The sequence below is a fragment of the Marmota monax genome, unplaced genomic scaffold (assembly GCF_021218885.2).
Source record: "Marmota monax isolate L192 unplaced genomic scaffold, Marmota_monax_Labrador192_F-V1.1 WCK01_AAM20220418_F8-fsc00016, whole genome shotgun sequence".
Taxonomy (NCBI): Eukaryota; Metazoa; Chordata; class Mammalia; order Rodentia; family Sciuridae; genus Marmota; species Marmota monax.
In genome coordinates, this window is record NW_026695209.1 from 25,784,437 (window position 1) to 25,808,343 (window position 23,907).

At 33.4% G+C, this 23,907-nt stretch overlaps 1 protein-coding gene across 2 annotated transcripts in view; it reads left to right on the forward strand.

Annotated features, from left to right (window-relative positions):
* Epha3 (EPH receptor A3) overlaps window positions 1–23,907 on the forward strand; it is a 359,499-nt gene that overhangs the window by 319,888 nt on the left and 15,704 nt on the right. For both annotated transcript variants that reach the window (XM_058574534.1, XM_046430575.2), the window contains exons 14-15: window positions 16,065–16,214; window positions 17,961–18,154. In XM_058574534.1, the coding sequence (XP_058430517.1) occupies window positions 16,065–16,214; window positions 17,961–18,154 (344 nt within the window). The remainder of the gene's footprint in view (window positions 1–16,064; window positions 16,215–17,960; window positions 18,155–23,907) is intronic.

A 23,907-nucleotide genomic window follows, 5' to 3' on the forward strand; every position in this document is an offset into this window, starting at 1 on the left:
GTATCCTGCATTTTGTGGAAGATAGTTTTTTTTTTTTTTTTACTTTGCAGCTAGTTGAATTAAATTTATAACAATGGTTAAAATTATACTTCTCTGAACACTTTACGGAATTGAAAAACATGGGTAATTAAATTCTTCTTCTCTGATCTCCACAAAAATTATTCATCCAGTTCTCTATAATAAGGCATCATTTTTATAACTAGACTATCATCCCAGAAGACAACATAGTGTATTGAACAATAACATATTTATTGTCCTGAAAAATGTGCTTAATCTCATCAGTACTATTCTGCTTCATTAAGATATCCTTCAGAACCTTCTGCTGCTATACAGGCTTCTAAAATAATTCCTGAAATTACCAAGCTTGCTTACATTGTCCTTGTTGTCACATTACTTAAAAAGTACTTCCAATTTTGATAAATATACTTGATAAAGGCTTATATTTGAAATAAGTTCAATAAAGTTCTAATTTTTATGCCATATCCAATTATTAAATGAGAGGATCCTTATTCCCAGTACAAATCTTGACTTCTATTATATATAAAGGAGCAATTTCTCTAGTGGTAGATGGTTAGATGAGCCCGAATCTAGATCATCTACTCTCTAGAGAAGAGAACTGTGTTGACTTTCAGTTTCATTTACACAGGTGGTTACTTTGTTAGGGCCAAAGAGTCCCAATGACCAGTTCTTTTGCTCTTAGTAAAAGAAGGGTACTGTTGTGTCAAATTTTCTCATTATAACATTTCTCTAAGATAAATATAACAGGCTCTTTGCACTGATATTTCAGTATCAGACAACACTTAAAAGCCACGCCATTCAATGGATTTATTCACATCAAAAGATTTAGGATTCTACAGTATTCATTTTTTTTTAATTTTCTTGAAACTCCCTCAAAATATCCATGGTGGTCCTCGCTTCTTTTTGAGAATCTGAAATTTGCATCTGCATTTCTAGAGTAATTTAATAATCATTGATTTAATGTCTCATGGTAAGTCTTGTGTAGTATAAGTTGTTGATTTACTCTAAATACGTAATATGATTATAAATTTATAGGGCTGCTATTCTTTTGTAAGAAAATGCACCAAAACAGCTAATTAAATCACCATCCTAAGTTGCCATATTGGGAACATGACAGGAACATTGTTATTGCAAAAGTGTTTGGAAAATTCCTCTTCTTGGAATTTTTTTAAAGCTACATTGTGACAGCAATAATCAAAAATTTTTATTCACATAATATTTTGGGAACTAGACTTGACTGAGATGAAATTTCCCATCTCAATAAGTTTTATTGTGTAATAAATAACAAAACTAGTATTTTATTACATATATAGTAGTTTTATCTGCTTTCAAACTAAAACAGTATTATTCAGCTGAGATACCCACCTTATATATTTAGTATGCTATGATTATGGTTATTTCAGAAAAAGCAGATTCATAATTTAAAGCACTGCAGTGAGGCATTTTTGTTGGATAAACATACTCTGGTTAATCTTCTTTATAAAGCAGCCCCCCATTTTTTAAGTAATAACACATTTCACCTAGGGTCTTGTGTTTCTACAATTCAGAAATTAGCATTCAGTGCTTCAATGCATTAACCCTTTCCCAATTTCTCATCTGAAAGTTATTATCTTTAGGTAGAGAATGATTGCACAAGGAATCATGAGGTATTTTATTTGATGTCACTGCCATAGGGACTCAGCATCTCCCATCCCTTTTTTTCCCTGGTATTAGAAATTGAATCTAGGGGTACATTACCACTAAGCTACATCTTCTTTCTTTCTTTCTTTCTTTCTTTCTTTCTTTCTTTCTTTCTTTCTTTCTTTCTTTCTTTCAGACAGAGATTCACTAAGTTGCTTAGGGCCTCACTAAATTGCAGAGGCTGGCCTTGAACTTGGATCCTCCTACCTCAGCCTCCCTAGTCACTGGGATTCCAGGGGTGAACCACTGCACCCAGCTGCAGTGCCCTTTGCCCATATTTAAAACATCTGAAGGGAGTGACAGGCCTGATACTAGAGTAACAGAAATTATGTCAGATAATTCTATATTTTAAGAATTCTTAAATTGTAGAAAGTATTTGAAGAGATCAGAACATGCACAAACTCAATACTTAAAACATTTTTTCAGACATTTCCCCATGCTGCTTTCTATGCTAACTTAAGCACATTGCACTTGCCTCTCAGATATTCAACAGTATGCCTGCTAGGAAAGGATGAGCTTAAATAGCAATATATATTTTTGTGTAATTTTCTCTTTTCCATAAAGATATTATGTAGAGGATTTGATTTTTTTTCAATGTTGGTTTCTAGTTATTTCTCTACATTTCTCACTAATGCAAAAATTCCAAATGTTGACACTTCATATTGTATATCATTATTATTATTATTATTATCATCATCATCATCATCATCATCATCATCACTTGGTACCAGGGATTGAACTCAGGAACACTCCATCACTGGCCACCTCACTTTTGCTGAGTCTGGCTTTGAACTCACAATCCTCCTGCCTCAGCCTGTTAGGCCACTGAGATTACAGGTGTGCACCACCATGCCTGGCAAAATTAAACTATATTACTATGCATCCTGCAACCTCTGTAAAATTCCACTGTGCACTCATTGGATGTTGAGCATAAAAATGTCTATAAAGTTTTAGTCTTTTTATGAAAATAATTATGATTTCACAGATCCCCTGATATGCTCTTGGGTACCCATAGATGCTTGGATGACACTTTGAAAACCACTATTATACATTCTTTAATCAGGAAAAATGCCTTAAAATTAATAAACATTTCACTAGTTATTCAATTATATAAATCTGGATTATGACATAGTTTTATATGATATGTTTTAAATAAATAGCCTTGAAAACTTACCTTTAGCTGCTCCTTAAGACTAAAAATCATCTTAAAAAAGTCCTTGGATTTTATCTGTGATAGAAATGATTGGAACATTAGGCCTATTTACTTAATTCAAAAAGTATTACTTTTTGTTTATAATAAAAAATAATTTCCTGTGTTTGGCTTCTCAGAATGTGAATCTCACAGTATAATTATTACAAGTCTCCTATTTTTGTTTGTCCTGGGCTACCACTTTGTTTCATTCCTAAAACATGTTAACAGACAAGAAATAAATTTTCAGTCATTCCTTTTATAAAATATTATTTCATGAAGATTGTTAACACTTTTGTGTAGATGCATATATATATCTATGCATATGAACATTTTATATTCTTGTTGAAACATATGCAATTTAAAATCCCAACATGATAGTGCTTAATTTTCTTTTTTATAGTGGATAAAGTTATAGAAAGTGTAGACTCATCTAATTTATATGCTGTGTAGTCACTCCATCCAATTCTTCTCAGGTCCTCAATTTCATTGTAGGAGAATAATTGTTACATGAGCTGTTTAGGGAAGTTTCAGAAAAATAATTGATTTGCTCTTGGTTATATTTTACATTATTACATATATATATATACATTATTACATATATATACATTATTACATTATATATACATTATTACATATATATATATATATATATATATATAATACCTTTCTTTTGTTTGTTTATTTTATGTGGTGCTGAGGATCGAACCCAGAGTCTCACCTATGCTTCTGTTTTGATATAGTATAATTAGTAAATTAGTACCGGAGATTGAACCCAGGCGCTTTACCACTGTGTTACATCCCTAGTCCATTTTGTTTGTATTGTTTATTTGAGATAGGGTCTCACTAAGTTGCCTAGGGCCTTGCTAAGTTCCTGAGGAAAGCCTGCAACTTATGATCCTGATACCACAGCTACCTGAATCACTGAAATTATAATTGAGCACCACCATGCACAGCCTTACCTAGTGGATTTTTATATTGGTTCAGAGCACCTGTCTTTGGTCAGAAAAAAAAAAAAGTGTCTTAATTTGTATGATAATGTAACTGTTTTTTAGATATGTTACTCTGTAAAGTTGATGCCAGAAATATTGTACTATAGATTTATTCCATTTATTTCCATTTCAATAAAAAGAAAAAAAATACATTAAAATGGTTAAATATTCTTATTCATAGTAATCTGTTTTAAGAACATACATAGTAGAAAACATGGGTCTTTGATCTGATGGTATGAGAAAAAAGAGTATATTATTTTGATAAGTAATATATGTTATATATCATTTACACATGGAGACACATAATAACAAAATATCTAATTAGTGACTCTCATATGCTCACAATATTTTACACTTTCACACAAAATAAATAATATCAACCACAAATTTACTCAATAGAGTTATAAGTATGAATATGTCCATACATAGCTTCACAAAGTAAAGTTTACTGATAAACCCAAAAAGTCTAAATGACTTAGTAATTTCAGTCATCAATGTTGCATCCAAACTTAATCAGAGGTCTAGAGTTTTCTAGCCACCTGTTTCAGACTGAGGAACATCATGAACATTTCAACATGTGAAAAAAATCTATCCATCTATCCACATTTATTTTGTGGTAAATCAAAACTATAATTTTGAAGTAAGGAGGTATATAAATGTACTTAAATATATTAAGTACAGTTTTAGCAGGAACTGTTTTCTCTAAAATACATGTTTTCAACCATTAATTTACTGATTTAGCACATATGTGAGTATATACAACACATCGGGCACTGCCTGGGCCCTGGAGATCTAGAAAGCAAAACAAAGCCCTGACCTCAAGGTGACACTCTAATGTTGGAACTCAGATCATAAAAAACAAGCAAAGGCTTAGAGGACTAAGATAAGGAGTGTGGGCAATGTGCAGGGAGTACCATTTTAACAAGAAGATTAGAGTTTCTCTGATAAAATGGCATTTGAGAAAAGAACTAATGAGAGTGAAGGAGGACAAAATTGATATCAAGGCTAACTAAATGCCGCAGTCCGGCTGCAGCAGAATAACCGGGGGGTGACGAATAACTTATGTACTTGATACAGCAGGAGTAGGAGCCCGTTTATTGCAGGACAGGAGCAGTATTTATACATTCCACACAGCTTATCTAATTAGCATAAACTAGATACATCAGTCAACCAATAAGGAATCTCCACACCTAATGGATTGTTTTTGTTACTTCTCAAACCTCTCCCTCTGGCATTTTGCCAGGCACCATCCAGACTTGTTTACGAACTTTAACATTCCCCTGGCTAAATGCCAGGTGTTATTTTGACTTGTTTACAGACTCTAACATTTCCCCCTTTTGTTTAATTTAAATAACAACCATAGTGGTTTTTACACAAACACCATAAATAATCTGCTACAAGCAGAAGGGGAGGATACAAAATGTCACAATACCAAGCCAATTGATGGCTCCATGCAAGAAGCCCTTGGAAAAATTATACCAGCAATGACACTGTTAGCAAAGATACCAAATTACAATTTGTTATAGATTACAGTTTGTTGTCTCAGTCCAGGTAAAGCAGTGTCTCAATAGATTAACTCACAGTCCAAGTAAATCACAGTCCAGGTAAGTTCTGCAGGCAGCTAGCTTAAATCACAGTCCAGGTAAGTTCTGCAGGCAGCTAGCTTGATCTGAAGTCTCGTCCGGTTCTCAGGTGAAATCTCAGTCCGGTTCTCAGCAACACTGGGAATTCTTCCACCTTGGTCTTTACCGGCACTGGGACGAAGGCAGGAACTCTTGCAAAGATGCTAAAGAAAATCCTGTAGCATTCCACTAAGAAAACAACCTTCTGAACAATTTAGTACATTATCTCAAGGTTTTTTACATTTAAATAAGCCTTAATGGTGCTCATTACTCATTAGCTTCCAGGTGTGGGAGAACCATTGTAGCTTAGTTATTGGCATTGAAAATGACCAAACATCAGGGACACCAGTAGCTCTTCTGCTGGCTGTAGCGCCTGGGCAGCCCCAGATGGCCTTGGGGAGAGTCCCGGTCTCAAACTGCTACTGCGCACAGGGAGCAAGAGCCTGCGAGACTGTGCCTCCAGGTCAGGTCTAGATTTGGGCTCAGGCAGTGGAAGAGTTAGCTCCCAGGCCAGGAGGCGGGGAAGGGCCAGTTGCCGCCGCCTCTTGGAAAATCCTTGCTGCGCTGTGACCGGCTTGCACACTCGGCAGTTGCCTCTCCGCTTCACGCACCCTCCGGTAACGAAAAGTATTTAGTAATAGCCTTTTGCTGCAACTTTTTTCCTGATAATCCTTCTTCTTCTGAACTTTCTTTTTCTTTCTGACTAGAGTTCTTGGGATTCTATCAACACATGCCCTAACTATTCTTGGTTCCACTGGGGTGCCTCTTTCCCTTAGTAATTTACTTCTCACCCCTTCCATATTTTCGTCACAAAGACAATACAATACACTGAGACAAAACAAGACACAAACATACTGTATCAATCTTTTCCATTTTCTCGAAATGGCCATTTTTCCTCTCGCCCTATCTGCCTAGGGACGAGCAGATTGCTCTTGTCCTATCTATGGACGGGCAGCTTTTTTCGTCACTTACCCCCAAGTGTCCCGGGGCTCCCCGTAACGGGCCACCATCTGCCGCAGTTTGTCTGGCTGGGCACAAATCACGAGCCACTGAAGCAGGAACAAACTTTATTTTTAAACTGCAGGAAAACACTTCACACAGCTCCCGGGGAAACCTCCCAAACGCCACGAGGCTTGTCCAGGAAAAACCCCCAGCCGGAAATATCTCTCCCGGAAATCCCTCCTCCTGCACTTCCCCAACCAATGGGAACTCTCGGGAATCCCCGGAAATCCCCATGAGAACTCCAAAATAGTGCCAGAACTCAAAAGTTGCGGCAGAGGCGGATAGTAATGCCTCGCCTGTCAATCAATACTGTTGGCAAAATGCCAGGGGCCATACAGATTTGGCCGTGGCTCTCAGCAACTAAAGTCTAATTTTTCTCTAATTTTTAATGAATAATTTTACTCATTTTTCTGATTCCAGAAAATGTCTGGGATGGGTTATTTGAATCATTCCCTCTCTATCACCCTTTTCTACCATGATTCTATGTCATGGTTCACAGCCAGTTCCCATGAGATTTTCCTTTTCATTTGCTAACCTGTTCTCTGGAGATGCCACATTTTTCAAGCAGTTACTTGCTAAACATGAACATGCAAGGGAACAATTTCCATGATATCTGAGGGTCCCAGCATTATCAGCAATATCTCAGTGGATATTTATGGGAATCTCAACCTATCATTTCATCTTTTCTTATTTCTCAATTGTCATCAGCAAACAAATAAGCCTTACTCAAGTTTTGTTCCATTTTTAATTATTAGAATGGATCTAATATTATTTCTATTGTTTTCATTGCAAATATACAGAAATCCTGCTACCTTAAATAAAATTTTCAGACTTATTTACTTATAGTATTGCTTCCTTGTGAAACTGTATTCAAAGTGCTGAAATTTCAGACTTTTTTCAGACTAATGTTTTAAATATTTTTAACTTGTACATAAATTTATATTAATGGTATAACTTGTACATATCAATATGGTTATAAAATATATTGCATTGTATATAATGCAACATATAAATATATATATATTATGTAATGTTTAAATCATACTAAACATATCTATCTAAAACTTTTATCATTTCCTTATGGTGAAAATTTTCAAAATAATTTCCTGTAAAGTTTTGAATAACACAGGGCACTAATGTTCTTTATAGCCACTCTAGTGTACAATTGCACACTAGAACTTCTTGCTCCAACTCAGCTGTCACTCAGTACCCATTGATTGCCTTTTCCTGTCCCACCATACCTTCCATGTAACCACCATTCTACTTTCATCTTTTGCACCATCATCGTTTGCATCATCATTCCACCTATAGATCATATGTCCTTATTTTTCTGTACTTGGCTTATTTCCCTCAAAGTAATATCTCCAGTTCCATCAATTTTGTTGCATATTCATTTTTATGGCTGAATAGTATTCTGTTGTGTTCATGGAGGACATTTTCTTAATCCATTTATCCATCAGTGGACCCTTATGTTGTTTCCATTTCTTGATTATTGTGAACAGTGCTGCAATGAACAAGAGGTTCAGATGTCCCTCCAGTATACAGATTTCATTTCCTTAAAATGTGTACCCAGTAATGGAAATGCTGCATCATATGGTACTTCTAATTTTAATTTTTTGAAGAATCTCCATACTGTTTTCTGTAAAGCCTATACTATTTTGCATTCCCACAAACAGTGTGCTGTGGTTCTCTTTTCTCCACATATTTGCTTGCACTTGTAATCTTTAGTCATCTGATTAATAATCATTCTTCCTGGGGTTAGGTGGTATCTTAATGTGGTTTTGATTTTTATTACCCTGGTAAATAATGATGTTAAGCACATTTTCTTATACTTGTTGGCCAGGTATATATTTCTTTTGAGAAATGTCTGTTTATGTTCAGTGTTCATTTTTAATTGGGTGTTTATTTTTTTGATATTTAGTTGTTTGGAATTCCTTGTTTATTCTGAATATTCACTCCTTATCAAATGTATACCTCAAAAATATGTTATGCACTCTGCTGATTATTTTTCTGTGCAAAAGCTTTTTAGTTTGATGTAATTTTGTCTGTATTTTGCTTTTAGTATGTCTTATTTTTTCTTCCTGCAGTGCTGGGAATTGAACCCAGGTTTTGCACTTGCAAGTCAAGCAATCTACAATTAGCTAAACCACTAGTTTTAACTAACAGAATGAAAAATCACTTATCTGCCAATAATAACTTTAAAACATATAATTTTTTAATTTCAGGAAAGAACTTTATTTCCATTGCTTGCAATCAAGGCCAGGACCTTGTAAATGCCAGGCAGGTGTTATATCACTGAATTCCATCCCCAGATATTTTTTGCTTTTGTTTCTTGCACTTATGATGTCTTGCCCCAAAAAATCCTTGACCATCTAGTGAAGCATTTCCCTTATGGGTTTATTCTAGGTGTTTCATTATTTCAGGTTTTACACTTAAGTCTTTAATCCATTTTCAGTTGACTTTTGTAAGGGGTCTAGTTTTATTTTTCTGCTAGTGGATATCCAATTTTCCAAGCACAATTTATTGAAAAGAAAGTCCTTTCCAATGCATGTTCTTAGTACCTTTGTTGAAAACCTGTTGGTTGTAGATAATGTAGATTTACCTTTAAACTTTCTATTCTGTTCCATTGATCTTTGTGTCTGTTTTTAGGAAAATAACATGCTGCTTTGACGACTACAGTTTTGAAGTATATTTTGAAGTCAAGTAGTATAATGCCTCCTGCTTTATTCTTTCTGTTCAAGATGGAGTTGGTTATTTCTGTAACTTTTTAAAATAATGAATTAGGTGTTTGTTATAGATACACCACAAAATTTGGCACTTAAAACTTTTCTGAATCCTGAAAAAATCTGAATCCATATTGGCACATGTATTTAAACTTAGCCCTCAATATTTGTTTTGTTTTTTATGTAAGATAGAGATTACATATCAGATTCCTTAACTTTTATTTTGTGATTCTGAAAATGACATCAATATTGTTTATTTGTATTTCATTTCTTGTGTTTATTTGTGTTTCACTTCTTGTGTTTCATTTCTTCATCTCCCATATAGCAACTTACAATGTTAAGATCTTCCTGACTCTAAATAAATTCTTAATCATTTCATATATTATTGAAAAATCACAAACATTCAAGGGACGGGCTTTTGCTACCTAAAGGATCATCTGTCTCAGATCTCTTGTGGCAATCAACATCTGCTGAAACTATTCTCTCAGTGGTGTTTAGATTTGAACTACTGGGGATGAAAATAGATGCTTCCCCTGGGAGTTCTCTTGGATTGCCCTGCACCTTGTTGTCTACTACAGTGAGTGAAATTTAGTCCCTGATAATAGATAGATGGTACATCCTTTAGCAAAATGATTTATCTCTGCATTTCCACTTTTAACCTGAGAGGCCAATATTTGCCTCCAGGTTAAATACTCAATTATTTAGGGTTTACTAGATAAACTCTCCAGAGTCCTTTGTCACTTTCAGTATGGCCTGACAGCTCACAGATAGGCATTGTGAAACATGAATCAGCAAACATTTCCTAAATCAGTGAAGAAAGATTGGTATACATAATTAGAAAAGAAGCTGGGACAGATATGAGATATTATGTCTCAACATGCAGACATTTCATCAATTATAATCCTTTGCCTTGAAGCACCCCCAACCTGTAGTAAATGAGCTGACTTCAGCTAAGCTACTGGAACATTCTGGCTTTTGGCCAGATGTCTCATTTAAACTGTCTAAATTCATTAAGTTTAGAAAAGTGAATTGCAAGATCTTTCAAGAACAGGTTCACTGGGTGATTCCTACTCTAACTTCTGTTTCTTAACAAAGGAAACATAGTTTTGAAATCCAACCAAATCCTGGATTGGAATTTAGTAACTATATAATTCTTCTACCCAAAGAACCATTACAATTTTTGCTTACAGCCTTTATTCATCTCCTTTAATCCTTCTGTAAGAATTTATAGGATTTAAACCAGATACAATATAAAAGTAGATATGCTGTTAGTCCAAAGTTAGTCCATCTTTAGGAGGCCCAGATAGTTAACCCTGAAAATGTCAGCTTTCTTGATATTCATGTAGGTTTAATGTAAAAATATAAGGGGGAAAGAGCGAAGATTTATATGACATTCAAGTTGTTTAGCTGTTAAAAATGGATTAATATGGGCTGGGGATGTGGCTCAAGCGGTAGCGAGCTCGCCTGGCATGTGTGGGGCCCGGGTTCGATCTTCAGCACCACATACAAACAAAGATGTTGTGTCCACCGAAAACTAAAAAATAAATATTAAAAAATTCTCTCTCTCTCTCTCTCTCTCTCTCTCTCTCTCTCTCTTAAAAATGGATTAATATTAGCATATAGTCTAATTTTATATTCATGACTGGCCTTAGTTTATGAATTAAAAAAAATAGTTGCATAGGAAGCTTAAGCAACCTGGCTAAAATTAAGTTGGAGTGGCAAGGGTGATCCCAGAAACCAAGACTTCTGATTCCTAGTAATCTTAAGAATTCAAATGAAATAAATAACTAAATCTCTCCCTTTGTCTCTACCCCAAATTACTTAGTTGCACACACATGAATGTTGGGAGGAACCAGCTCTAGGTTTGGCTTTGCAAATATAGGCAGCAAACATTAACATTTTTCTTAGTGTTTTTAGATATAGATGACAATATAGTATATTTTGACATATAACCTGAGCTCCAGCCAGTGTCTGCAGGTGAGGGGATGGACCCAGGCCTACTGTGAGTCTGGATCCCATGCAGGTCAGTGTTTGGCACATTTTTAAAAAGCTAGAATAAAGGATTTAAAAGTTTTGACCATAAAGCAATAATGAATATTGGAGGAGATAAATGTTTAATCTGATTTAAACATTCCACAATGCATATATGTATTGAAGAATTGTATCATCCCAATAATATGTACTATTGTAATGATTTTATGTGAGTTAAAAATATGATTTTTTTTTACCTCATAGAAGTAGAGTAGAATGTTGGCTCCCAGATTCTGCATGGGGGGGATAGGGAGATATTGCTAAGATTATGCATAATTATAGTTAGGAATAAATTTCCACAGATCCATTTATACACAAAGTGACTATACTAAATGACTACATACTGTATGTTCAAATAATTTCAAAAATATTTCACCATAAAATGAAAACTACATGAGGAAATACATTTGTCAATTAACTGGATTTAACCATTCTACAATGTATGTATACTGCAAACAATCATGTTTGAAATGAAACAGTGTTATCTATCAATTTAAAAATAATTTAAATGCTAGAAAATAAAATATAAAAGATTTAAGCTTAAAAACCCATTTTTATATATCCCAATAACATTATTCTGCTGGGATTCTACAGATAAGACATCTAATTTAAAATATCATCTACATAGCATTAAATTAAGTAACAAACATCATGCTTAATACTAATGACTAAAAACATAGCTGCTAATCTTTGAACTTAACTGTTACTTTGTTATTCTACTTTAAAATTTTAATTAGAATAATTCTACCAGGGTATACAGTAGTATCCATGTGCACAGACTGAAATACTTTAAAAATTATTTTGGTGATTTTAGGGTTGTAAAGTTATAACAATAATATTAATATTGAAGCCATTGATGTAGCATGTATATTGTTTATGAAGGGAAATGAAAATCTTAAAAGCATATGCAGAGTGTAAATGCTGAGTTTGTATATATTGTGGCAAAGATTCAAAGTTTTAGAGATACTAAAAATATGATGCTCAGTAAATCTTATATTTACTACTATTTTGAAGCAATTAAAATGTTTTAATGCAAGAACATTTAAAAAAATAAATTGTGCTGTGCTTTTGCTTACTATTTATATTGGCATCTTCATATTTAATGTTTACATCTATTCTGAGATACTAGATTCAATTTGTTACCTTAAAAAGTACTGCACAATTTAAAATGTTGAGAATTATCAGAAATCCTTAGTAGAATATACTGTCTATAAAATAATAACTCAGTTTCCAACTTGATGGAATTATATACTTCTTTACAATAAACAAGGTGTAAATAGGACAGGTAGAAAGTCACATTCTATTTTATCCTATGGGAATGCAAAAATGAAGGTGAAAGGCAAGATCTTTAAGCAGTGGAAGGATCAGACAAAATAGAGTGATGGATTCTGCCTGGGAAAATCCCAAATATTGCATCTGAGTTCATCCTTTACCAGGATGTTTAAGCAGGAAGGTTTCTAGTGATACGAAGGCAGGCAGGGGAAATATTTTCAAGAAGCCACCATGTACTCAGGAGAAAGGGGATTCAATCAAAATGAATGAGCATTTATTGAATGGCTACTCTGCACATTCGCCAAGATAACTCATTTAAATAGAAGCCTCTCTTTCTCTGAAGTGAGTACAAGCTCATGTGAGTTATGCTCATTATTTGAGCCTTATAATATATTCAACTTTTCATAGACTTGGGATTTCAAATGAGAGTATGGGAACTCTGATTTTACTTGTAACAATGGATATTATTACAAGATCTACTTCTACTAAAACATTTTACTAATGTTGAACATTATGAGTTTAAAACGACACTGTTGTTTAATTGAAGACTTTGGGATAACATAAACACTCACCTTCTATTAAACTCCATATTGATTTTACTGGTTTGAAATTTCTTCTATAGTTTGTTTTTTGAAGTTTAAATTAAATATGTACACTGTTGGTTTATTTTGCTTTCATTTAAAGCTGTGGTGACCTGATGTTTATCATTGTGGAAAGTAAGGAAGTTTTTAAAAATTCTTTTTATTATGATTTTGTTTTTTAGCAACAAAACCAGCATTACTAACTTTGAATATTGGTTTGTAGTTGACAATGACCTTTCCCTTAGATCCTCATTTAATAAACTTCTTAGACCACTAATAAATGTGTGTCAAACTATTAAAGGGACTGAAAAAGAGGAAAGAAGAGAGCATTTGTTGAGTACTCTATTAAGGAAAAGATATTTTATTCATTGTTTTACATATATTATAAATCCATTAACAATGACAAAAATTCTTAAATAATAATTAATAACCCTTAGTCATTTTTATTCTTCTAATTTACCCAGGGATAGATAGCATCATTTACAGGATGCCTGGCTAGGGAAAGGGTGAGGGTCTTAAATCTATGATTATCTTTGCATTCTCAGAGCTAAGAAATTGTTATATTAAAAAGTGAGAAGCTGTTATACTAACAAGTGTGTGGGTGTATGTGTGTGCGTGTGCGCGCGCACACACAGACCCACACATGCAAGCATACTGCAGACTACAACTGTTACAAAATGTGTGAGGAAGAGAAAAGAATTCAAAAGTGTAATGTTTTCATTAAAATAATTTACCACACGTTTTCCCAAACGTATTTCCCAGGTGAAAGCAAATAGCAACTGATTGGAAATCTTTCAGGAAATAGTTTGCTTGTGTCTATAATCACATGCTACATTAGAGAATGCACTATACTAAATCCCAGGCAAGTTCAGAGATTCAGGAGAGCAAAGATCCCCAGGAAGAGTTGGGCATGGTGCCTCAGCAAAAACTCCTCCAATAGCTTTACATCTGTCTTCAGAACAACTCAGATTCTTTCCAAGCTTAAATATGGGTGTTGCTATCTACTTCCTAAAAAAGGTCACTTTTCAGTATTTTGTTATTTTAAGAAATTTTATTGAAGTATACTCAATTCTTTCTGAAAAATAATGATTTAAGACTAAGAATGAAACAACTTTGGTGTGTTCCATTTTAATCCTGGTTGAAAAAAATTTCAAAAAAACAGGTTCTTGGTCATGACTGACATTAGCTTACTGTTATTTTTAATTTGTATATTCTAATTCATATATTTTAATTGCAACAATGAACATTGGTGACAAATATCTGCCTTTTATTTCTAAATAGATAAGAATTTTCAGCATGGAAAGAGATTTTCTGTTATTCTTTTTCTTTTTTTAACCGGCCATTCATATACTTTCAGTAGTTTGCTTCTAGTAAAAGGGAAGGAAGGGTCACTAAGAACATGTCAGAGTATCTCTAACTGATTTTAAAATAGTGCATTCCTTTTGTACCATGAATATAGCTTTGTTTGACTTCTGTTAATTCTCTGAGTTCTTTAAGTAAGAGAAAGTATTTCCAATGGTTCCATTGGAATTCTGGTTAGATTTTGCTAAGTGCCACATCTGTAAATCTGCTTTTGTCAAAATCAAGAGGAAATACTTGAAATCTTGAGACCTCCAAACCTAAATTTGATCTAAGCATCCGCAACAATTGCCACTACCTCATAGCTGCTCGGTGTAAGGTCCATGGACCACAACAACCAGCATCACCTGGAGCTTGTTAGAAATGCAGACAGTGGTTACACTGGAACTCCTAAACCAGAATTTCTATTTTAAGAAAAGTGTGTCCTTAATGCAGTGTCAAATTTGAAAATGCTCTTTTTCTGGATTTATTCACAGCAAGTAATTATCATGCCTCTTTGCCTGACATTTTTCAAACAAAAGGGTCAACGTGTTATTTGTAATTGTCTCATTTGGAGTAACTAGCATAGTATTTCCCACATGGCTTACAATAGTAGATCCTTATTAAGTTTATATTGTAAATTGAGAGCAAATTCCTGGAATTTATACCTTTATAGCTCCTACAATATATATAGGCAATATTATTTTCCTCCAGAAATAAGTCCTGAGAATGTGATCATTATATCTAGTAATAAAATATTTAAATTGTATAATAATTGTACATTCTCAAAGAGAGAGTGTGATATTTCATTACATGTATCCAATATGTAATGAGCAAATATGTGTAACTAGAAAATCCATCTCCTCAAGCATTTATCATTTCTTTGTGTTAGTAGCATTTAAAAGGACAGTTTATAAATTGGAAAGGTAGCAGAATACAACAGTTACTAATATGGCATTATGTAAAAATGTGGATGTGTAACCAATGTGATTCTGCAATCTGTATTTGGGGTAAAAATGGGAGTTCATAACCCACTTGAATCTAATGTATGAAATATGATATGTCAAGAGCTTTGTAATGTTTTGAACAACCAATAAAAAAAATAAATTGGAGAGAGTAGCATTTTAACTACATTTTTGAGTTTATTTAATGAATACCTGTATTTATTTATGTGAAAAGGCATGGTCTAAAATATATATAAATATTAATTCATTATTTTTTAACTAACATCACTTGATTATCATAAATATATTTTAAATCAACAAAGGTGGTATCACTTTAAGTTCTGAGGTGAAAAATCATAGTATAATATATTTACATCAATGCATTTGGTTGCAGATGACTAATTAACATGCCATAGTTACAATAAAATGAAAATGGTTAAGTGATTTTCAATTTTTTTTAATGGTTTCAAAAATTTCCCAAATTGTTTGGAGGTAATTTTGCTGTAAGTGGTGTGTTCCTTTGAATATTAAAATAGAATATCAAAATATTTATCAGAAGCTGCTGTTCCATTTCAGAACAGAAATACCACAACACATTGTATTGGATTTGATTGTTTTGTGTATATGTTCTATGTATTACCCATTTACATGCATGTGATTTTATTCTCAAAGGGAGGGAAGATTCCCATCCGGTGGACATCACCAGAAGCAATAGCCTACCGCAAATTCACATCAGCCAGCGATGTATGGAGTTATGGGATAGTTCTCTGGGAGGTGATGTCTTATGGAGAAAGACCATACTGGGAGATGTCCAATCAGGATGTAAGTGTGTATTTGTAGTTTATGAGTTATGAGTTCAGATTAAAAGATCAAGCTGTGCAAGGAAGTGGAGCATAATGAGACCAGGTGGCTCCTAGTTTGTGACATTGAAATTGAACACTTAGAAGAAATGAAACTATTTCCAAGTCTTGCAAAGATATTAATTGAATTGCTTTTACAGCTTTATATATTTTCCTAAAGCAGGGGTTTAGGAATGAGACAAAATGAAACATTTGTAACAAGAATGTAATAAAATAAGTGATAATAAGAAAACCCATATGTGTGTATGTATATATATATTTTATATATATATATATATATATATATATATATATATATAAAATACACATATAAAATATATATAATATATAATAAAATGTATATTATATATTATGTATTATATATTTATATATTATGTATTATATATATATAATATAATATATATACAGAGTGTATTTGAAATATTTTTGCTATGTTTTTACATTAGTAAAACACATGCTTGTCATGCTTTCTGGATTGAATTAATACATCTATTCCAATATTTTGTTTACTTTTTTTTATTTTGCAAATTCAAACCAAAACAACCAATTTTCTACCATGTTGTATTAAATGTACACATGAATTTAGTTATAGTAATTGAAGTTTCTTAATAGATAAAACAATTTTTAATTTTCTATTATTACTTTGGTATGATTTTTCTAAAGGAATTTTATTTTAATAGGTTATGTTTTGCTAATGCTTACTAAGAACACGTTATTAATACATGGGATCAACATCTTTCCAGCCAGAAACTTTGAGCATGATCCCAAAGATACAAAAGAAGGCAAACTGAAATACTTTTAGTGATTTCCTCCTTACCACTTGTAGAATTGTTTCTAATGTATTTTGATAAATAAATCTTTCTGTAGTTCCTCCAATAAACTTTTTTTTTATAATGATACTGGGATTAATAGCTTCAGTTTCCCACATCTCTTTTTTCCAATTTCTCTCTATATCAGTGGATCCCAAAGTGTGGTCTCTGTAGCATCAACTTTTTAAAAATACCTTTATTTTATTTATTTTTATGTGGTGTTGAGAATTGAACCCAGTGCCTCACATGTGCCAGGCAAGGGTTATATCACTGAGCCACAACTCCAGCCCTGTAGCAGCAACTTTAACATGGCATGAGAATTTGAATCTGTATTTGTTTTTTATACAAATTATCAACCCTTACCACAGGTGGTTAGAATCAGAAAGTCAAGAATTGAGGGAAGTGCAATAAAGTTTAAAAAACATTGCTTTGCATATTATAAAAATGCTAATGAAATAATAAATGCTTAATTGTGTTGCAAAGAAGATTTCAAAAAAGGGAGTTACTATGATTTGGTAGGTACCATTTGAACTGTAGTGTAGCTCAAATCTGTATATGAATTTTCTTTGCAAGCATTCATATAATATTTCCATAGTGACCTATAAAATCAAGTAATTATTTCTGTATAACAAATTTCCCTTATCAATTGGCATTTGTTAATTTAATCTAAAACGAATCTTTGCACACTTTTCCTAAATTTACCTTCTTTCACTTGATCTTCCTTTAAGTGCTGTTTCCAGCCATGAATAGTTTATTATTTGCTTCATCAGCTATTATCCTTTTAGGCAATTTAAAATGATAACTTTTGAATCTAATTTTAAAATATTCTTATCAGTTTAAATGAAGAAATAGAATAAATCCAACCTCTTAGATCCTTGGAAACTTTTCTTCTTACTCAGGTAATTAAAGCTGTGGACGAGGGCTATCGCCTGCCACCCCCCATGGACTGCCCAGCTGCGTTGTATCAGTTGATGCTGGACTGCTGGCAGAAAGACAGAAACAACAGACCCAAGTTTGAGCAGATTGTCAGCATCCTGGACAAGCTCATCCGGAATCCCGGCAGTCTGAAGATCATCACCAGTGCAGCAGCAAGGTGACACATTATATTTTGCATGCTGCACTCTGAAGTGCACGTTTGCTGTCTCCAAGGGGATGACCTCCCACCCCCACCCAACTGCATTCTTTGAAACTTGCATTTCTCAAGATGAAGAGTTATGCTTTCTTTTCTTGTTCTTTTGGAGGAATTCTCATGCTAGTTGATAATAATGATGAAAATCTGAGATGTCTTTAACATTCACATTAACTAGAAATGTCTCTACATTCATGCTTGTTTTAGATTTTGGGAAATGGGAAAACCTCACACACAACATCTTTTCATTAACTCTCCATTTTTGGAAGAAAGAAAAAGGGAAGGAAGGAAAGAAAGGAGAAGGGAGGAAGGAAAAGTCAACTTCATTTTTTTATTTAAAATAAAGTTTCAAAAAGATTGATAGCAATATAGTTAAAATATCACACCAATTTTCAGAAAGCAATTCCTATCTACTTTGAACAAATATTTCTTTAATGTATATGGATTGCCAATTATGGTGCTAGATACTGTTAAGGATAAAACTAAGAGTGAAATAATGCCCCTATATCCCAGGACAGCAGCCCAATGTAAATATGATACAATCCTGAATATGATGCAATCTTGAATATGTCATGTCCATTAAATTACGTGGGTACTTCTTCCAGTCAAGAAGTGCCTGAGTTTCCTTACTAGTTTTTGTGTTGTGGTAAACTACAGTGCACCTACAAAGGACAATGGAAGAAATGGTGAAGAGGAGAGGAATTTTGTGAGGTTTCATATCAGATGAAAGTAATTAAAAAGACCAAGGCTATTTGTACTGTTTATTAATGTAGATCTGACTATGCACATAAGATACAAACAGTTTTGATGATGATGTGTACATTTGAGGGCTTTTATTTTTTTGTTCTGATTTATTTTATATATATATATATATATATATATACACATATATATATAGTTTATATTTTAAAAACATTCCTCTTGTCAACTAGTGAGCTAAGCGTGTCAGATCTATTTGGGACTTCTAGCTGTGATTATACACTAAATGTTTTGAGGACTAGTGATTCAAAATATCTTGATGTAATCAATGGAATTTTCTCAGTCCAATGGCTTGCACAGTATTTTACAATTCTATGGATCTTTACATAACCTGTTACTCCTCTACTAGTCTCAATTGTTCTATTTCCATTAATGCTGTACTACTCTATTGTTTTCATTGCTACGAAGTTTGGTAACAAAAGCTGACATTTAAATGATGAGAAAGTCCTTGATTTTCACTTTAAGTTGTCTGTTTAAAGATTAAAGTATTTGTGTGTGTGTGTGTGTGTGTGAGAGAGAGAGAGAGAGAGAGAGAGAGAGAGAAAGAGAATATGTAGAGACATGAAAGTTCAATTAACTATGCTTTATACAGTATTTTTAAATTAATATTATATTGCAATATTTTAGAAAATCAAAATTAATACCCTCAAATCTGTAACAAACAAAACATCAACATATTAAATGGAAAAAGAACTGAAAGAAGTCAAGCAATATTGGAATATGAAGCAAAAGAAAAAATGAGCTCCCCCACCTGCATGCTTGTGTGTGTTATTTTCTATCTATATTAATATTATTGACAAAGAATAATTGTGTATATTTAAGGTGCTCAATGTGTTTAACATTTTTTTTGTACCAGGGATTGAAGCCAGTGGTGCTTAACCATGGAGTTACATCCCCAGACAGAATCTCACTAATTTGTTTAGGGCCTCACTAAATTTCGGAAGCTAGCTTTGAATTTACAATACATTTGCCTCTGCCTCTGGAGCTGCTGGGATTAGGTGTGATAGGCTCAATGGAATTCTGATATACATACATCTACATTATAAGATAATTAACACAATCAACTACAATATCTGTAACTTCACAGTTATCTTTTATTTGTTTAAACGAAATTTTTTGTGGTTCCAAGAAATAAACCCAGAACATTACACATATTAGGCAATCATTTTACTATTAAGCTAAGTCTGGAGCCTTTTTAAAAAAAATTTATTTCAAAACAGGGTCTCACAAAGTTGCCCAGGCTATCCTTGAACTTGTGATCCTTGTGCCTCAGCCTCCTGAGTAACTGGAATTACAGACATGTGCCACCATGCCCAATGGCATTTTCTTCTTTTTAAAGACTGAATTTGAGATATGGATCACATTTTTACATTTTTAATCCATTTATCTGTTGTTAATATTTAGGATATTTCATCTCTTGACTTGTAAAAATGGCTTAAGGAATATGAGAGTGCAAATCTATCTTCAATGTAAATTTTATTTCCTTTGGATACATAGCCAAAACTGAAATTGCTGCAGCATTTTTGTTTTGACATGCATTTCCCTGATGATTAGTCAAGTTGAGCATCTATTCATCTATCTTGTTTCCATTTGTAGGTCTTCCTTGGGAAAATATCTATTCAAGTCTTTCATCTATTTTTTTTTAAGAACCAGAGATTGAAACCAGGGGCAATTTACCCTGAGCTACATCCCCAGCCCATTTTATATTTAATTATTTTTATACAGAGTCTTTCTAATTTGCTTGGGGACTCTCTTAGTTGCTGAGGCTGGCTTTGAACTTGTGATCCCCATGAGCCTCTGTGATTACAGGTGTGTGCCACAGTACCCAGGTCTTTTGTCTATTTTTTAATCATGTTATTTGTGGGGTCTTGTTTGTTTTTTGTTTCATTTCTGTTATTTCATTTATGAATTTCTTATAAGTTATGGATACTAACCCATTATTGGACATATGATTTATAAATATTTCTTCTCCATTCTATGGATTGCCTTTTCATTCTTTGAAAAGGAAATTATTTTCTTTGCTATGAAGAAAGTTTTTAATTTGACGTACTTCTTATTTTTATTTTTGCTTTTATTGCTTGTGCTTTTGGGGCCATGTCCAAAAAAAAAAAAATGCCAAGATTAATGTCATGACGCTTTCTTCTATGTTTTCTTCTAAAAGTTTTATGGTTCAGGTCTTAAGGTCAAGTCTTTAATTCATTTTGAATTGATAATAGTGAGCATACACTACCCAGATTTTCCATTATATTTGCATAAAATAAATAAGAGGAATCTGGACAAACTGGTATTATCAGTATGTGAAAATATTAGTTTGTTGAAAGTAACATTTAATGGTTACTAAAATTGAAGTTAGTGATAAATCTTTAAATAAAACTTCCCATAACTTATTCCATAAGGATGAATATCTGTTCTAAACTTCACAGGGAGAGACAGTACAGACTCTTTTGGAATCCACCTGACAGTTTAACAGCTAACAGGATAGCAAACCTGTCCTTGCTGGGGCCATATGGTCCTCATTTTACACCTTGAAGCCATTTCTTTTGATCTTTACTCACTAGTAATCATAGCAAAGAAAACATTTTTTTAACTTTCTCATATCATAAAAAGGACATTTTAAAAATGCCCATAGGATCTTATTATCAATATAAAGCTGATTTATGTAATATGATATAGGGATATTCAACATCAATTTTAGAGATATAGTCTTAATATTAGATCATAGTATAATAGAATATTTCCCAGCATCCAAATTTTCATATACTTTTTTAACTGAGTTTCTCTCTCCTCTCTCTTTTCACACACACACACACACACACGCACACACACACACGCACACACACACATACAATGATGGAAGATTATATTTTATACAAAATTTTTTCCTAATATGTATTTATTAATACCTGAAAAAATCATATGTTTTGTCAAAATACATTTAATTTTAAGGAATGTAAAAACATTTTTTGTATACAAAGTGCCATTCATATTAATTCACTAAACATAAAAGTTTGGTGAATGTTATGCTTCTTTATTGCCATTAGTACACAAAACTTGGTAGATCAAATCATTACAGTTATGAAAAATATCACATTACCTGCCATGCAAGCATTTCAAGAAATGCTTTTTCCTTCAGAAAATTTGCTTTCTCACTTTTAACAATAATTATTTCATTAATTTTCATAACTGATTAAATTCATCCCTCCCTTATTCATCCATTTAATTTTTCAGTGAGCCCTTGAAATATATTTAACTGAAAAAGTAGAAAGCAATCTGATGAGGACTTCTAACAGCATAATAAGAACGAATTGGGACCTGTGTTTACCCATTTTGTCCTCTCTTCTAATTAATTGTAAGATGGAGTGTCCCTCTAATTATCAGAAGCAAATCCATTTTTCTCTTTTTTTCCTGTGTGTCCCCATCTCTCTCCTGCATATGTCAAGGTTATTTCTTTCTATATAATCTTTGCTATCGAAACATGTCATGATTATATTATTTCTCACATATTCTTGGTGATAAGCAGCATTTGGGGAAATTAGTTAGCTGTACACCTATCGCATGGTACTGACTTGGAGTCTATAGGAAAGGAAAAGAGAACTTGGACATTTGAAAAAAACTCCAGGTGATTCTCATCAGAGATATTGAGGACGTCCTGCTGGTTAGTGTCATCTCTTCTGGCCACGTATCTCTGCAGACTACACACATATTTCTCTATCATACTTTACAGTTAAACTTCTTTCAAATAATGGTCTCTCAGACATCTCTAAGTCCCTTTCATTTATCATTCCATTTTCTCTTGCTAGCCTGATATTTCCACTGATCTTCTCATTAGTTGAATACACCAAAAACTACTCATTTGCCCAATCAGGAACTGGAACATTTCTTGGGCCCCTTTCTTGCTTCACACACTTTGATCTGGGAGTTTACTGGATTGGTTTGGTCCATCTCTGTCCTTCTCAGTGGAAACCCTCTTCTATACTTATTTACTCTTCTGACCTAGACCATGAAGGACCTTCCTGACTTGCCTCCTGCTTCCATTTTTTCTCTGCTCCAAACATCTTTTCACATAACTTTCAGAATTTTCTTACCAAAACATATCTGTGATAATTTTAGTCACCTATTTATAATCAATTTTAAATTCTCATTACACTTAAAAAAATCTAGACTACTTTTTATGGTTTAAAAGGTCCTGATTCATTAGTATCATTTATTTTATTTAAATATTCACTTACTCATGTGTTTCAAGAAATACTTATAGTATGCCAACCTGCTATGTGCTTAAACCCTGTGTAGACTCTGGAGAACAAGGAAGAAAACAAATATGGTCCCTGTTGTTCTGGAATTTACACTATAGAAGATGTACAATAAACAATAGACAATTTTAGATTATGGGAGGAAATAAATAGATGGCTGTTATAGACAACAAAGGGGTCATTTAGGAGTGAACCATCTGAGAAAGCAATATATGAACTTAAATCTGAAGGACAGTAATGAGCTAGGTGTTTAGAGACACCACCCATCCCACCACCCTCCAAAAGTACTCTTGGAAAAAGATAAATAAGCTACAAATGGCTTGGGGTGAAAAAGAGTTGGAGGGGTTCTAGCAGGTGGCAGGGAATAATAAGACTGCAGAGCAGAAGAGAAAGGAAGAGTCAGTCATAAACCCAAGGAGGCAAACAGAAGCCAGAAATATTGTGGCTATGTAGGCTATCATGAAGACTGGGGGATTTTCTTTTTTCAAGTACATGAGGAATCAATTAAGGCATTTGAAGAAGAGAAGTAGATGATTGTTTGATTTATACAACTGCCTGTGGGTTGAGGGGCAAGGTGTGAGAGGAGGGAGCTATTTTAACTTTCCCCTCACTCTACTTGTATGCAGAGTGCTCTAGCTGCAGTGATCATATCTAGTTCCCTCAGAAACCCAAGCATTCTGGAAGACAGCAGCAGCACATGTTCCCCTC